The following is a 17,261-nucleotide window of genomic DNA, read 5'->3' on the forward strand; positions in this document are numbered from 1 at the left end:
GGTGAAATGAGAATACAATGCAATCCCACAAGGTACTGTATTCTGCTATATCTATAACCAGAGGGAAAAGAATATATACACTTTAAGTATATGGCTGCAACTATCAAGGAATTACAGTAAAAGCACTAAATAATTTATGTCGGGATGAGTATGTGAGAAATGTCTTACACCAATACAGTTACAGTACAAAGAGCAATAAAGTCTTTATTAAACAAATGAAGCGAAAACCAATGAAAAGTGACAAACCTTACTCAGGCTACAAGAGAAAGGTTGTCTGCATTTTGTTTTATTTTTAGTAAAACCATATAAGGAGGAAGAGCTGAACTCCTTATTGATGTTTATGTGTCAAAAGGTTCACCGTGAGCTTTGGAAACTCAACTGAAGTTACAACCGATCACATTGCGGCTGTTCAAATAAACTTAATGCTAAGCTGTATTATAATGTTAAAATGCTACAACCTTTATGTAAGAATAAATTCTATGGCTTGGATCCGAAAAGCTACTTTTGGTGCACCCAATGGACTGCATTTGCCCAATGGGGGACTTTACTTTATATCTTCAAACAGCTGGCTTCAGCACCATTTCAATCTCATTTGAAACTACGGTTTCAAAAATCTGGTCCAACACAGTTGCCAGCTGTTTAAAAAGAAATCCCTGGCATGTAATTAGTTGTTCTGTTCTTTAGATCATGGCTTATTTGCACCATCTATATAAATAAAAATATAATGTTCATTTGTGGGATTAACATAACTCAAAAACCACTGGGCGAATGGACACCAAATTTGGACACAAGACACCTATCAGGCCAATGAGTGACCATCACTCAAAAAACACTGAAAAACACAACGGAAGAGACTTAAAAAGCCAAAAATAAAATACATTACAACTCATGCGCAAAACCACATATGTACTGGGTTGTTGTAGGTTTTTTCGGGCTATATGGCCATGGTCTAGAGGCATTCTCTCCTGACGTTTCGCCTGCATCTATGGCAAGCATCCTCAGAGGTAGTGAGGTATCACATATATACACATATACACAAATATGTATATGTGTATACACATATATACACATACAAAACACATATACACAGACTGGGCTACAGCAACATGTGGCAGGGCATGGCTAGTAGCTTATAAAAATGAGGTTTTGAAGAAGATAGAACTTCTTAGAGATGTATCCTTTTTCAGTTGAGAAGCAAGAGAGCAAAAACAAAAGTTAACACTAGATCGCAGGTGCCTTTTTTTCATGTCAGGAACGATTTGAGAAACTGCTAGTTGCTTCTGGTGTAAGAATTCACCATCTGCAAGGACTTTGTTTAGGACACACCCAGATGTTTGATGTTTTACCATCCTTGTGGGAAGCTTCACTCATCTACCCACATTGAGAGCTGGAGCTGACAGAGGAACTTCAACCCGCTCTCCCCGGATTCGAACCATTTACCTGTCGGTCAGTAGTCCTGCCAGCACAAGGGTTTAACCCATTGTGGCACTTGGGGCTCCATGCAGATGCCTTGATGCCTTGAAAAACAGAACATGTCGATTTATATCAAAAGTCTTATATCAGATATTAAACAAAAGTCTTATATCAGATATGAAACAAGAATCCTTGGCAAAAAGTCTTTGTGAGGCACTCTGAAGACACTGGAGCTGTAAGCAAGGAAACCAGAGCACAGAAGCACTAAGTGGAACAGTTGCTGCCAGCATTGACCACTTGCTTTACTGCTGATTTATAGCCCTCAGCTCCCAGCACAGGTATTCCTAGGGCAAGGTCTGATTGCTCAGCATCCTTGCAGCAATTCTAGCTGACTTTCTCCTTTCTTCTTTCGCCCTTCAGCATTCCTGAAACGTAGGAGCCGGCAGTATATTTTCATCACCTTCTTCTTCCTCCTCAACACTTGGCCCCAAATCTCCAACTCCTACATCTTCAGCCTTCTGTTCTACCTCCTCCGCCTCAGAAGAGGAGTACACAACAGTGACATCAATACTTTGTCTAACATGTAAAGGATACCCAAAACATGTTCAAAAAGGAAAATGTAAGACATTACCTGTCTTGCCAACTACTTCCTGTAGCTCCATCATAGAACTAAGGACTGCAGCAAGAAGGTCGTGACTGGTAAACCAATTGAATGCTTGGAGGGATCGGATCTGCTCCTTCTGATGCCCTGCATTACCAGTGAGTACAAAAATACAAATTAAAGTTTTATTTTTAAAAAATGTCAAAAATACTACCCGGGTTTTGAAACCACAGGCAATGACATAACGTTTTTCAAGGACATTTTAGGTTACATTAATTTGTTTTATAAATGCTGCTTCCATGTGACATTTTTCAGTTCATCACCTTTCACATTGGGGGAGATTGCCATGCTCTCAGAACATTTTCCATATGAAAAGGGGAAGATATCCAGTCCAGTGCTGGCAACCAAACTGAAAACTGTTACAATCCTGCAACCAAGATTTGCAATGAATTTCAAATCTAAATTTGAAAAAGCTAGAATTTTGTATTTTAAAAAAATTAAAAGCAAGATCCTGTTACAATTTCTCATTATTTACACTCTAAAGTTCACATTCAACTTGTAAATTATCCTACCTAAACATGCTTCTACATTACATATAAAGAAGTTCTTTATTTATTTGTCGTGTCAGGGCAACCAGTCAATTGTATTACATTTCTAACAGAACAAAACAAACAGACAGACAAAACACAAAATTTGCAAGTTTGGTAGTTGATTAAATGTCCTTTGACCAGTATCTGGCCACTTGGAGTGCTTCTGGTGTTGCCGCAAGGAGGTCCTCCATTGTGCATGTGGTAAGGTTCAGGGTGCATTGCAGCAGGTGGTCAGTGGTTTGCTCTTCTCCACACTCGCATGTCGTGGATTCCACTTTATGGCCCCACTTCTTAAGGTTGGCTCTGTATCTCATGGTGCCAGAGCGCAGTCTGTTCAAGCAGTTGAACAGACAATAAAGTAGTTGAAGCTCAATGAATCCAGTTTGCAGTCACAATGGAGGGAGGATTAAGATTGTAGCTCCAGGAGGAAATGAGCTTTTTAAAGTAGTAGTACTTGTTATTATAATTTCCTCCAGCATCATAAAAGCCATTGGTTTTCTCCGAGCAACTAATATTTAGACAGTGGAAAAAAATTCAAGTAAAATCTGAACTAAAGTTGCTGTTTTTCCTAGACTCCCGTTTTTCCTATTGTTATTAGTGACAAAGTTCTTTCAAGCAATATATTTAATTACTAAAATGCAAGCATTTTCATATTTTTAACCAAACAATAAATAAATGAAAACTATTGCATAAATGTGTTGCAACTGGGCTTCATCCCCATGTACATCTACATAGGCTTACTTCCCATGTAAGCCACCCAGTGTCCCTTCGGGGAGATGGCGGCAGGCTACAAAAATAAAGTTATTATATGAAATTTATTATTAGTGGCCACATGATATCTTCAATTAGGATAATAGTCATCAAGCAGGACCGGCTATGGCTGGAACCTTTTTAAGTTCCATCAAGCTTTATCTGAAATCATTGTACTCAAGACAATGATTTTGTTCAAAAGTTAACAAGACACAATGGGTTGCTGTCTGACTAGACAGTGACACGATAGATTCTCAATATAACAGAGTAATCATCTTGTTGCATGGACAAAGATAAAATAATATTATTGTCATTAAGGTGCTGACTACACACAAAAGCCTGCTGCATCATATCAAAATGGAATTTTATTAATCACATCACTTTTAATCAATCAGATGACAGAGGGATGACTCTGACACAAAATTGAAATAGGATTTAGTTTCATTGTCACAGGACTCATGAAGCAACACAGAACATAAATAGAAAAAAGAAACATGTTTCACTCCCGCTCCCTATTCAATCAAGTTGATTTGTTATTACCATGATGTGGAGTAACATTTGCCATGGTGAATAAATATTAGGATTGCTCTCACAACAACAGTTTGAAGTGGGTTTGGAAACTGTGGATATATCTAGTGTTGACCACATTTAATTGGAATATTGATAAAATGCTACATCATAGTTAAAGCAAACTATTGAACAGGTGAGAATGAATTCCCATTGGGAATGATAGGACATAAGGGACTGCTGTGCACAGTATTACCCCCTACTGGCTGTGCACAATTCAAGCCATACTAAATTCAGTTTGCAATCAGTTCAAATAATGGGGAGGGTTTCCTGTGTGTTTAACACTACCTTTGGGGCTTGGGCTGTTTTAATTAATGCACTAAATTTGGTTTAACAGTTTAAATGGAATTCCTCCCCTCAAATTGTGAAGTATGTGCCCCCTCCCGCCCCCGTTGCTTTGGCATGCTATAATTGTTATTTAAGTACTGAAAGTGCGGTGTGACACAAAACATATAAATCATGCGCTGATTATCTTACTTGACAGGTTAGGTACATCTTTGGAGTCTCCCACGCAGACTAAGATTCCAATGCCTTCTCTGTAGTTGTCAACCCAAGAAAAGAGAGAGCTGTATGACTGGCCCAGCATTTGAAGCCTACGGGCCGCCAGCACAGCAATGACACTTTTGCGGAAAAGATGTATCAAGCCTCTATGATGCCTTTTCTGCTTCGTCTTGCCATCACTTGGCTTTCTTTCCTCAGCCTCAGACAGTGCATTGGCCAGAGTCCTAATCTCCTGCTTGATAAGGTCACAAGTGTTGACCTGATCCTGTAGTAAGTCTCTTTGTGTAGACAAGGCACATGCTCGGCAATACAGGGGATACAATGCACCAGACAAGAGCGCACAGGCAGCCAGGAGTGACCTATGTTCCTTTTGAGTCTGTGCCAATGCGCTTTTAAAGTGTGAATTCTCAAGGAGTAATTGCTCCTGTATTTTTTCAGTAGCAGCAAACTTCTCTTTGGCTTTCTCTGCCATTTCCTGATATTTCTGCAATGGGCGAAGGAAAGAGAGTTTCAATTATGACCAATGAAGAAATAATCAATATATTTGCAATAAATTGACAGAATAATATTTCTAATGAAAGTGTCTCCTCATATTCACTTATGTCTTTACATAATGGTTCCAAGGTCATTGCATCACTCAGTAACTATTTCAATAAAACCAACCTCTGAAAGGAAATACTCAAAACTCTAGGTTCACTAAGGAGCTAATATTACTGAAACCATGTGTGTGCCTTAAAAATCCCGTCCCACATTCATAACAGTAAAAATATACATAGCTGAAAAAGAGAGACTGTGGTATTCTTTAAACCTGTAGTTCTCAACCTGTGGGTCCCCAGATGTTTTGGTCTTCAACTCCCAGAAATCCTAACAGCTGGTAAACTGGCTGGGATTTCTGGGAGTTGTAGGCCAAAATGCCCGCGGACCCACAGGTTGAGAACCACTGCTTTAAACACTACATAAGAAATGTGGAATATGTTTTTCCATGATTCATCCCATCACATTGCTATCATGCTTAAAGGCCAAACATTATGGCACCAGAATCAGTTATATAAACCCTGACTATCAAATCAGAATCAAGAGAGATCAGTAAGAATGTATGCAGTTGATGCCTCCACATAGTAGGAAGGCTGGAAGAAATCTGGGAATAAACAGAGCAAGTTAGGACAATAGACAAAGGAGACTAGAGAAGGAGATGATGCAGGTGGCACTTAAGGGAAAAAGGTAAGAAACAGTAGTAAACAACTAGTAAAATGAATAAAACATAGGAATAAGCAAGAGAAAGTTTGGGTGAATGAAATAAGTTGTCTGAGAATTGGGAATCTTAGGGCCAGCTGGAAAAGATGAAACAAACTCGGTAGAAAAAATATATTTAGGCCTTAAGAAAGGCAGCAGTTCATTATACTATAACCATAAACGGTTCTGGCCCAGCTTACCTGTCCAAATGTATATCTCTCCTTATGAACCATCTAGGAACTTAAGATAATCTGGGGAGGCCCTGCTCTCGATCCCACCTTCCTTGTAGGAGCATCCAGCAAGGATGAGAGACAGGGCCTTCTCAGTGGTGGCCCCTCGGCTGTGGAACTCCCTCCCTAGGGATATTAGATTGGCCCCCTCCCTCCTGACCTTCTGAAAAAGAGTAAAAACTTGGCTCTTCGAACAAGTGTTTGGAAATGCAGCGTAATAAATAATTATGAACTATGAAGAATGAGCATGGCTAGACGATGCTATTGGTCAATGAGTTTAGCCTAAAGCACATAACTATTTTGAAAAGGTGCCAACTAGATGTCTGATCCCAGTTTGGTATCCCTAATCCATCCCACACATGGGAATCAAATAAATGCCCACAACAATCTACCAAAGCATTGGATAATTTCCACTGGAGAGATGCCTACTGCTCGTCTTTTTTCAGATTTTCATCTCAAACTACCTACTGAAGCTCTCACATCACTACTTTAAAGAAAGAGTCCTTACATGAGGTGCGGGCATCAGAATATAAGGGCTGTAGAGTAATGATAAATCACGTGTGTTGTATTAGGTTCCAAATTCGTTTGTGGGCATTTTCATATAGTGCTGGAAAACATCTAAAGATATCTGAACCTCTAGAGAGGCACCGCCAATAAGTACAGGTAACACTGAACTAGATGGGTAAATAATTTGGCTCAGTACAGGAGCTGGAAAAGTTGCCTTTTTCAATACAACTTTTTCAATACAACTCCTGAAATACCTTGGCTGAAGTGTTGTGGAAGTTATATTCAAAAAGAAAGGATTTTCCCAAGCATATGCTCCTCCCTAAGTAATCCAGTAATTCTTTACCATCTTATCTGTATGCAAGGGCATCGTCCGTGACTTAAGAAAGAGTAATTATGCTGCTTTTCAAAGAGGACGACAAACGTCTTGGATAAGTTAGTTTAGCAAAAGAGAACAGTAAACTAGGGAAAACCTGGAGAGACAGAAATAGATAGGCAGCAGCTGGGAAGGGGAAAGTAAAGGTGATCTTTTAATTACTTTGTAATCAACCCCCTACTTATATATTCACAGATTAATTATGTCTCGGGCAGAATTGTATTTTCAAGAGAACACTCTTTGTTTTATTTGATCAATCACTTATTGCTGTACTTTTTACATATATAAAAACCTGTTACCCCAACAAGCTGTAAAATAAATGTACAAAGCAGGATGTACTTCAAAGCAGTAAATTATGTTAACTAATGAAGGGATGTATGTTGCAAGCTATAGCTAGACAGAGGACATTGCTTACAGATAGATCTTTAATGAAACATAGAATGGATAACTTCCTTCCAAACTGCAACACAGCTGGCATCCCATAGATCAATGTTTAAACCAATCCATGAATATGAGTGTGGCTGCCACTAGCTATAGAAAAGCTCGTCACCCTGAACTTTTCTAAGCATCCACCAAGTGAAAGAAATGCCCAAGACAGCTGTAACCATGTTTCTCAGTGGTCCTTGCCATTGTGGGTCACGTTATAATCATGGTCACTCTTCCTATTTGAGGCAAGGGCATCAAGGCTGTCTAGAAGCCTCACAAACTGTTTCCCAACCTTTTTGGAAAAAAATATAATAAAGATAGGTGCAGAGAAAGATTAAACTAAAAGTTGCTGTAACAAAATGTTGTTCTAGTTTTAAATTCTCACTCTGCAATCAAAGTGAAAAAACAACAGGCTAGTATACAATGGAGCAGTGGTTTTCAACCTCTGGGTCCCCAGATATTTTGGCCATCAACTGCCAGAAATCCTAACATCTCAATAGAAGTCCACCCTGAAGTGCACACTTTCATTATGAGAAGAATTGTACCTGCTATGTCCTTGCGCAATGGTTCTCAACATGTGAGTCTCCAGGTGTTTTGGCCTACAACTCCCAGAAATCCCAGTCAGTTTACCATCTGCTGGGTTTCTGGGAATTGAAGGCCAAAACATCTGGGGACTCACAGGTTGAGAACCACTCGTCTATTGGAACACAATTTTGAAAAACACAGCTTTTGAGTTAGTTGTACATTTCTTCCTTGCAAGATGGTAGCAAAACCTCTTGCATAATCCAGTTATCCCTCAGTATTCTTTAATTCTGTGTCCATGGATTTAACCATCCAGAGCTTGAAAATGTTCAAAACAGTTTAAAAAAAAAAAAAAAGACTTGATTTTCTTTTTTTATATGAAGGGATGCCATTGTGTACAAAGTGACCTGAACAGTCACAGGTTTTGGTATTGATGGGAGGTCCTGGGACCAAACCTCAGCAGATACCAAGGGACCACTGCACAGCCTCTGACTCCTGCTGTTTCATGCCTCCTTCAGATTCTCCCATGTTTTTTGCAGCATGCACAAAAACTGATCGCTATCCCAAAAGTCTCACATCAAATCAGGAAATAAAAGGATATATGAAAGGAATGCCAAGCCTGGCTCAACCTCAGTATATCATCATTTAGACATCCATGAAGATAATGAAAATGACCAGCTGAAGCAGAAACGGATAATAGTTATGAATCAGAAAATGAGATTGTGAAGCACAACTGGTATCAATAAGCCTTGCGGTCCTTTCACTCCTGCCCTCAGATTTCCATTGAGTCCCTTCTGTGTCTTCTTTACACCATAGAGATCAAATTGAAAATACTGTGATAATCATTCTCTTTCACTGTGTTTGTGATTCTTTTTTTTTCCATCTTTACTCCTTGCCTGCTTCTCAGAAATTAGCAAAAAAAAAGTTTTTTTACATTTCAGCAACTGTAGTTCCATTTGTAATGAAAATGTAGATCACTTAAGGACAAATCCAGTGAGCAAATTTGTAATTACAGGTATATCACAATTAAAAGTGCATTGTGATTGTTGTTGTTGTTGTTATTTTACTGACACAAAAACACAGTATGTCACAGCAAATGAGATATATATATACTGGATTTTGTATCACAAAACCACAAGTCGAACACTTCCCAAGCGTCTGGGACTGTGTGATGTATTTTCGAATGATGTGCGCAGATCCAAGTAAGGTGGCCTTTTGCAATTGACAGATCATGATTTTGTCGATGTTTATTGTTTCCAAATGGCGGCTGAGATCTTTTGGCATGGCACCCAGTGCACCAATGTTGTAGCATTACTTTCCGAATAACCCTTGTACAATAACATTTTCTGTGTCTAAGGAAAGTGACTTCAGATCTGTAAAGATTTGCCATCTTGAAATTCTTGATTTTTGAAAAAACAAATCTTTCAGAATTTGTGTTAATTTTCTTCTTGTGGTTTCAGATTTCCAGAAATTGTTCCTCACAATAAAAGAACACAAATACATAAAAACATCAGAGTTTGACAAAAGAGAGGTAGATAAACACCAAGACCTTTGCACCCACACTCTGAATCATTTAGAGAATTCATTCTGTTGCTTTAAATTGTTGTTATACTGTTGTATTTGTTTGTATGTTGCGGCATTGAATTGTTGCCGAGTGTAAGCCGTCCTGAGTCCCCGTCGTCCCCCTCCCGGGGGGGGGGGGGGTGTGTGAGAAGGACGGAGTAGAAATGTTGGAAATAAATAATAAATAAACATTATTTCCCACTATATAGTATATAGAACTTCCACACAGATACTTAGGATTGCAGCACTTTTAGCACCTGGTTTTATAAGACAAAGATAGTTTAGCAGCAAAAAGGATTTTAAACCACAATCTTTTTTTTCTTTTCTTTTTTTCTTTTTGGAAATGTGTGCAAAACATGCAAAGGCACACATTCTATAGTTCTTGGCTCTTAAATGTGGGGAAAAATACAGAAATGAAAGAAAGCAAATAGAAATTCACACAGGTTATCCCTAAAAGCTCAACCGGCAGCTGTTCTTTAAAACAAGAGAACAGGACCATGGCCTGTTTATAAAAAAAGCCGTGGCAATCCTCCTCCCATTGTAATAAAAGCTTTAGAAGATTGCATTTCTTCTCTTCAGCAGTTTTGTAATTGTTTTCTGCCCCAAACTTACGTTGCCTCTAATATTTCCTTAGAACCTTAAAAGCACAATTTCTTGAAAGGAACAGCAAGATTCTTGTCTTGAAAGACTAGCAGCCCGACTTCCTGGAGTGGAGGAGCTTTGAGAGGTGGCTTACTGGGTTATAGCACTCGGTGGACTTCAAGAACCCTTTAAAAAAATTAGTCACTCCCCTGGAGAGTACAACTCTATTTTATCCTATTTCTTGCTGTGTCTTTATCCTTTATGTTGGCAAGAAGACAAGACTGCAAACTGGAGACTTAATGACACTGGGACTTCAAAAGACTTCACTTTATTTCAACTATTTTATTTTTCTCCTTTACAACACTCACTTTGATAACACTGAACACACCACAGACTTGAACTAATTCACCTGCTCATCGCACAACAGGGCTGGTCCTTAATAAAACAAGTCATTTCTTCAAAAGGGGTCACTTCTGCTGCCCTGGAGAATTTCCCTGCCTTTCTGTTTGGCAACCATTGTTATATACTCCGCCCCTGGACAGACCTATTCACCAGCCCATATTTATTTGTACACGAGCCGATTTTTGCTTCTGCACCTGTATGTCAATTATATCAGCAAAGACCAGAAAAGTACAAATAATGGAACATAGTTTACCAGTTCTTGGCGCTTAAAAGCAGTAGTTTCAAAGCTCTTAAGCACCCGGTTTTCTTCATATCCATTATTTTAGTAATTCTTACAACTACACTGTAATGAGAAAGCTTATTAGTATTCTCCGTGCCCTTAAGGACCCTGCCCCCAAACCCTCCGAAAGAGTACACAAGCAACTTGAGATTTGAATTACGAGGGTTGAATGAAAAGTAATGCCTGCACTTTCGTAACTCCTCAACAGATGAAGTACTGGTATGCGGCAGGTATTGGCTTGTTCAGTAGACTCTCCTCTACAGTTCCATTTTGGCGGGAAGCCTTAGCATTGAACAGTTGTGTTGTTAAAGTGCGAAGTATGGAACCCTGCACAGAGGATTGGTCAATGCGACTTAAGCAATGTGCAGTCACTGAATTCTTGACAGCAGAAGGTGTCACCCTGAAGGAGATTCATCAGAGAATATAAGCTGTTTATGGTGATTGTGTTGATGTGAGTACTGTGTGTAATTGGGCAGGTAAGATTAAAGATGTTGAGGTGGGAACAACTGACTTGCATGACAAACAAAGAATTGGACGTCCTGTGACAGCAACCACTGAGTTTCACAAGCAAAAGGTTGACAGATTGATTCAGGACGATCGTCGTATCACTCAGAGAGAAATTTCAAGCATAATCGGCATTTCACAAGAACGTACGGGTCACATTATTGCTTTGCTTGGCTATTGGAAGATCTGTGCATGATGGGTACCCAGGATACTGACGCCTGAAATGAAAGCGCACAGACTTGAAACTTCACCAACTGGATCTTACGACATCCTCCATACAGTCCAGATTTAGCACCGTCTGACTTCCATCTGTTCCCAATAATGAAAGAAGATCTACGGGGACATCATTATGCTTCTGATGAAGACGTTAAAAGAACTGTGAGATGCTGGTTGTGGAAACAGAGTGTCAACTTCTTCCGTGACGACTTCAGAAAACTTGTTAATCGTTGGCAGAAATGTATCCAATTGCCTGGTGATTATGTGGAAACGTGAATAGTGGGAGTTAAAGAGCACATTCTAAGGACTATTTCTGCATTTATTTATTAAAATATTCCCATCCAAACCTAAGTAACGAAGGTGGAGGCATTACTTTTCATTCAACCCTCATAAGAGTCAAACTTTCCTGATTACTCTCTCAATTCTTCTCTTATACATACTGATATATCTAAATTATTGCCTGAATTTCACAGATGCAGGTATTTCCTTCCTTTTGAATTCTAGGTCATTAGAGTTCAAAAAAATTCATTGGCATGAGATAAGAGAACTCTTACATATGAGAACACCAGTTGAATCCTTTTGCAGCACTTCACATTGGGTGCCAAAATAAATTGGCAAGATCTACCAAAGCTTACATATCATATCAGTTCTAGGTAAGCATTCAGTATGGTAGCTAGAAGGATGGGTGGGTACCAGCCCTGTCCCCCAGGCATGTGGGTGCCTATAATGTGTTTCCCCATAAAGCGTGGGTGGGATATAATTGCATTCAGATGAACATGTTTATAAGCCTCAGGATGGTAACCTTTTCAAGATGACAGCTGTAGCCTCAAAAGATATAATTCCCAAACTCTACCTCCATGTTGTGAATGCTGATTTATTGGGATTCCAAGTCATGGGAAGGTTTACAAGCACATCGCACGGAAGAAGCACAGAAACACCCATAGATCTTTCAGCAAATTCGGCAGTGCTCCTCCAATGAACCACATGTGGGAATATTAGGGATGGGACTTCGGCATTTAGGTTGGGGCTTCTGATTGTATGGGAACTGAGCCCTGAACTGGTCTATTTTGACATAAGCGCCTATTCGATACAAAAGGACCAAACAAATGCCTAAGTAATATGTAGACCCGGAGTAGGAAACCTCTTCGGGCCTCTGGGCCAAATGTAATTTCTGAGAAACTCTTAGAAGGCATATTCCAGTGGTGGGTGATTACCAAATTAAAAATACCAGCATATTTCAGCTTAGAGCGTTTATTGCAAGTAATTAAATCCTAAGAGAAGTATTTCATTTTAAAAGAATTGTTGAGAAAGTTGGGAAGCCACAAATAATGATGTAATGGAGAAAGGTGCCAGGCCACTTGACAAAGGCCAGTAGGAACCGAGATATGTAGATTTGAACCAAGGGACTGAGCATCCCACCTGTGATACAGATTGTTTTGAAGCATGTGAGAAGGCATGATGTGTACAGAGTAGCAGAGACATTGATAAATAATTGAAAAGGGGACAGCCATAAAAAAGACTTCTTGATGGAAACAGTACTCCATAATTTTGAACTTAACATTTTTAGAAATCAATTTTAAATAAGCATAAAATTAAAACAATTACACATACGATTTCACTACTGTCCCTTGAAATTAGGAGATGGGTTTTAATGAGCTACATCTTCCCTACATCTTTATATTTTAGGGAATGAATTTTAGTTTCTGAAAGGTGGGCTCCTCTCGATCCCACCTCTGTCTTGTGAAGACGAGAGAGAGGGCCTTCTAGGTGGTGGCTCCCCGGTTTTGGAATGCCTTCCCTAAAGAGGGTAGGCCCCACTCTCCAAGTTTTCTGGAGACATGACTTTTTAAACAAACCTTTGACCACGTTTAGGGATTATGGCCTTAATCACTATACTTGAGGACTTAGTGAGTTGCTTCACTTCTGCACTTTATGGGGACTGATATTGTACACAGATGCTATTTTTGTAGCTTGCTGGGTTTTATAATATCTTTTAAATTAATAGAGGTTTTATTCCTGTTTTAAGAATAATTGGGTCAATTTTATTGTTATGATTTTTTACTTTTCTGTATTTAGTTAAATTTGTATTCTGTTGCACTATTGAGTGCTTTCTGTGAGCCGCCCCAAGTGTCCCTTCTGGGAGATGGTAGCGGCATGTAAATAAAGTTTTTTTTAAAGTATTATTATTATTATTATTATTATTATTATTATTATTGGGGTTTTTTCATGACAGGAGTGACTTGAGAAACTGCAAGTCACTTCTGGTGTGAGAAAATTGGCCATCTGCAAGGACGTTGCCCAGGGGATGCCAGGATGTTCTGATGTTTTACCATCCTTGTGAGAGGCTTCTCTCATGTCCTGCGTGGGGAACTAGAACTGACTGAGGGAGCTCATCTGTGCTCTCTCCAGATTCGAAACTGCGACCTATCGGTCTTCAGTTCTGTCAGCAGAAGGGTTTAATCCACTGCGCCATGAGGGGCTCTATTATTATTATTATTATTACTACTACTACTACTACTACTACTACTACTACTACTAACACAACCAAAGAAGTATCACAACACAGAGTGGACCAAATATTAGAATACTGTCACATTCAACTACTCTCTTAGACTATTTTAGCACATATCAGACTATTTTACTAATACACCTACAAGGCATGTGCAATCCATGGTTCTAAATGGTTCTAAAGTACTTACAAAACCAGAGGTGGCTGGTGTTCTGGCAAGGGCGGCTCAACACATTACGCAAAGCTAGCATTTGCAGTATAGTTGATTTTGCCCAGGGGCGCTCTTGGGGGAAAATAGACCTTGACATATGCGAGTTGCAGTTACCTACAATCAAAGAGCATTCTGAACTCCACCAATGATGGAATTGAACCAAATATGACACACAGATCTCCCACAATGAACAGAAAATATATATCAGTGATTGGTTGGGGGGGGGGGGGCAAAATACTGTTTGCTTACCGTTGAAAATTACCTAGGGCCGCCCTGTGTTCTGATGGTGAAAATCTAAAGTTCTGGTGGTGAAAATCTCAGAACTAAAGTTCTAGAGGTGAAAACCTCAGAACTCTAACAAAACTTTGAAAAAAATTGTTATAAATGGCAGTTTATAATTGGTTCTGACATAAAAATCCCCAATAACAAAATAATGAAATTTTGAAAGTTTTGTTAGAGTTCTGAAATTTTCACCACCAGAACTTTAGCAAAACTATAGAAGCAAAGCACCAGCACCCACTCATTTTGTAAGTACTTTCGGAACCATTTAGAACCATGGATTGCCCATGCCGAGCACTTACATCAGTGGAGATAATAACATTAGAAGAAAAATACTCAATGGGATTAAATACCTTTTGCTCAATCATTCTGTTGCCCCAGAGATCAACCAGATTCCCTAAGTGAACACCAGAAATAGGATCCAAGCATAATACTTTCTCATTCATGTTCCCCAGCAACCAATATTGAGAGGTGCGATATCTCCTTTCATATATAGCCATCCTGATCAGTAAACAAGGTATGACTATCCTGACTAGTAGCCTCTGTTAGTTCTCTTCATCATACCTTTCTCTAATCTCCTTTTAAACTTCCCACATGGATGGCCATTGCTACATCTTGTGGTAGTGAATTCCATAGTTTAATTATGTGTCATATGAAAAAGCGCTTCTTTCTTTAATCTATCTTGAATTTCCCACCACTCAGCTGGATTTGATGATCCCAAGTTCCAATATAAGGAGAGAAGGACTTTCTGTGTGCTTTAAGTGCCTTTTATTGCTTCTGCTGACTTGCCTATGAACCTATGCCTGATGTCGGGTTCAACATAAAATGAATTTCAATAACTTTAATTCTGCAAAGCCATAGGAAGAATAGTCATCATGAGAGAAAAGCATCTGGTACTCAGACTAATAATACAAAGAAGTCAATGTTTTCACTCTGTAGGTAACTTTTGCATGGTAACTAAATGGGAAATACAACTGCAGGATCCAATTAAGCAATGCAAGTTTTGGAATGTCTTCACACAAATCCATGCCCTTTTTTAAAAAAGAAAGTAGAAGTTAATCGTTTTTTTAAAAAATCATTTCTTGAACCATACTGAAATTCCCAAGCAATTTAAAATTGGTGTGGAATCCAAACCACTGAAATAATATACTAAATATTTAAAGAATACATTTAGAAGTTTATAGTTTCCTGGCAGAAATATTGTACCTGTGCCCTTGCATGAACCTCCCCAAGGAGTCCAGAATATTGCTGTTCCAATTCCTTCTTCTGCTTCAGCCAACAGCTTTCCTGCGCTTTCATCTGTTCAGCTACTTTGCTCAAAGTGTCTTCCTGGGTCTGCTGAAGCTCCCTCATCGTATCTGACTTGTTCTTACAAACATATTCAAGGTGAGAGATCTGCATAATTGGCATTTGAGAAAAGCTCATATTAACTCTGTTTTATGAATCTTCTCAATCCTAATTTAAACCAGGACACTTGGAAATACTTTCAAGAGCCTGTTCCAAATCTTAAAACCCAGGTCGGGAAATCAACCACAGCTTATTTACCACAAAAATCCAGTGATCCATATTCCCAAAGAACATAACACAGAAGGAGAAATGCCCAGGTAATTTTGTATATAAGCTTCACAATCCCTTTCTTATTTTGGAAAGCCTTTCCAGGAAGTCTCCTACCACTGAAAATAAGCTGCAAATGAGGAGACAGCCAAGGCTAGATCACATCCACCTATATTTGCTGCTACATCGATCTGATGTCGAGTTCAGCAATCTTCAGCCAGACATTTGTCTGATTGAAGGCATTATATACAACAAAGTGACTTACAGAACTTCCAAGTTAATGCAAAATGAATTCAAGTTGTCAGGAAAGGGGGACACTAGGAGCTGCAATCCCATGCATGCTATGAGTCCAGCTTACTAATACCGGCCTAGTTTAACTGTCTGAACTTATCTCCCCGTAAAAACCATCTCAGGGGTTAAGATTGTCCAGGGAGACCCTGCTCTCGATCCCACCCCTTTTGCGGGCGTGACTGGTGGGGACAAGAGACAGGGCCTTCTCAGTGGTGGCCCCTTGGTTATGGAACTCCCTCCCCAGGGAAATTAGATCATCTCCCTCCCTCCTGACCTTCAGGAAGAAAGTGAAGACATGGTTCTGGGACCAAGCATTTGTACAATGATTCCCAATACAACAATGGCCTCTCAGTGCAATAATGAACAATACAAATGGCAATTGGAATGGCTCCTGGAATGTGCTTTTGGGCTCTGTGGTTTTAAATCATTGTTTCAAATGATATGTTTTAATTATGTGATTTTAAAGAATATGTTGTTTTATTTTTATATGTATTCAAGGCATCGAATTGGGCTTTTGTTGTGAGCCACCCTGAGTCCCTTTTGAGATAAAAAGGGCGGGATATAAATTTGGTACATAAATAAATAAGTAAGGCTTACTTTTGAGTAACCATGTATGGAAATATGAGATATTATTGGATTCCAGGAGCTCATGTGGGTCCACAGCACAGAGGCTATGGCCTAATCTAGAAGTCCTAAGCAATCTTTTTATTATTTTTACTTCTAAAAATTGAATATAAAGAAATGAAGTCTCCCTTCCTCTGTTGTAGTTCAGTCTTGCAGCTATTCCACTTGTCCTAAAAGAGAATTGTTTCAGACAGTGTAAGAATAACTTCAAGTATTTATAGATCTTCATATATATGAGCTCAAATATCTTTGTAAGGAGAGACCAGTATTATTGTCATATTGCAGCTGCGGAATATAAGCATAGAAATATGTGATTTGCCAAAGACTAACCACCAAATTCATGGATGAAGGAAAAATTGAATTGGGACATCCCAGCATTCAATCTTAGCTGGTGCGATTAAATCAAGCTTCCTATAGCAAACCCAGAGCCTGCCTTATAAAATAACAAACTAAGTGATGTAGCTGTCCTGTTCAATTGCTCCACTGAAGTATTCACATGAAAAACTTCTGTGATATCATTGACTTAACTTAGT

At 39.1% G+C, this 17,261-nt stretch overlaps 1 protein-coding gene across 3 annotated transcripts in view; it reads right to left on the minus strand.

Annotated features, from left to right (window-relative positions):
* The window catches only part of CCDC171 (coiled-coil domain containing 171), a 217,845-nt gene that overhangs the window by 120,110 nt on the left and 80,474 nt on the right, over positions 1-17,261 (minus strand). For all 3 annotated transcript variants that reach the window (XM_067464374.1, XM_060762416.2, XM_060762417.2), the window contains 3 exons: positions 15,466-15,654; positions 4,399-4,906; positions 2,045-2,161 (listed from right to left, as the gene is read on the minus strand). In XM_067464374.1, the coding sequence (XP_067320475.1) occupies positions 2,045-2,161; positions 4,399-4,906; positions 15,466-15,654 (814 nt within the window). The remainder of the gene's footprint in view (positions 1-2,044; positions 2,162-4,398; positions 4,907-15,465; positions 15,655-17,261) is intronic.

This window comes from Anolis sagrei, chromosome 2 (genome assembly GCF_037176765.1).
Source record: "Anolis sagrei isolate rAnoSag1 chromosome 2, rAnoSag1.mat, whole genome shotgun sequence".
In the NCBI taxonomy this organism is placed as follows: domain Eukaryota; kingdom Metazoa; phylum Chordata; class Lepidosauria; order Squamata; family Dactyloidae; genus Anolis; species Anolis sagrei.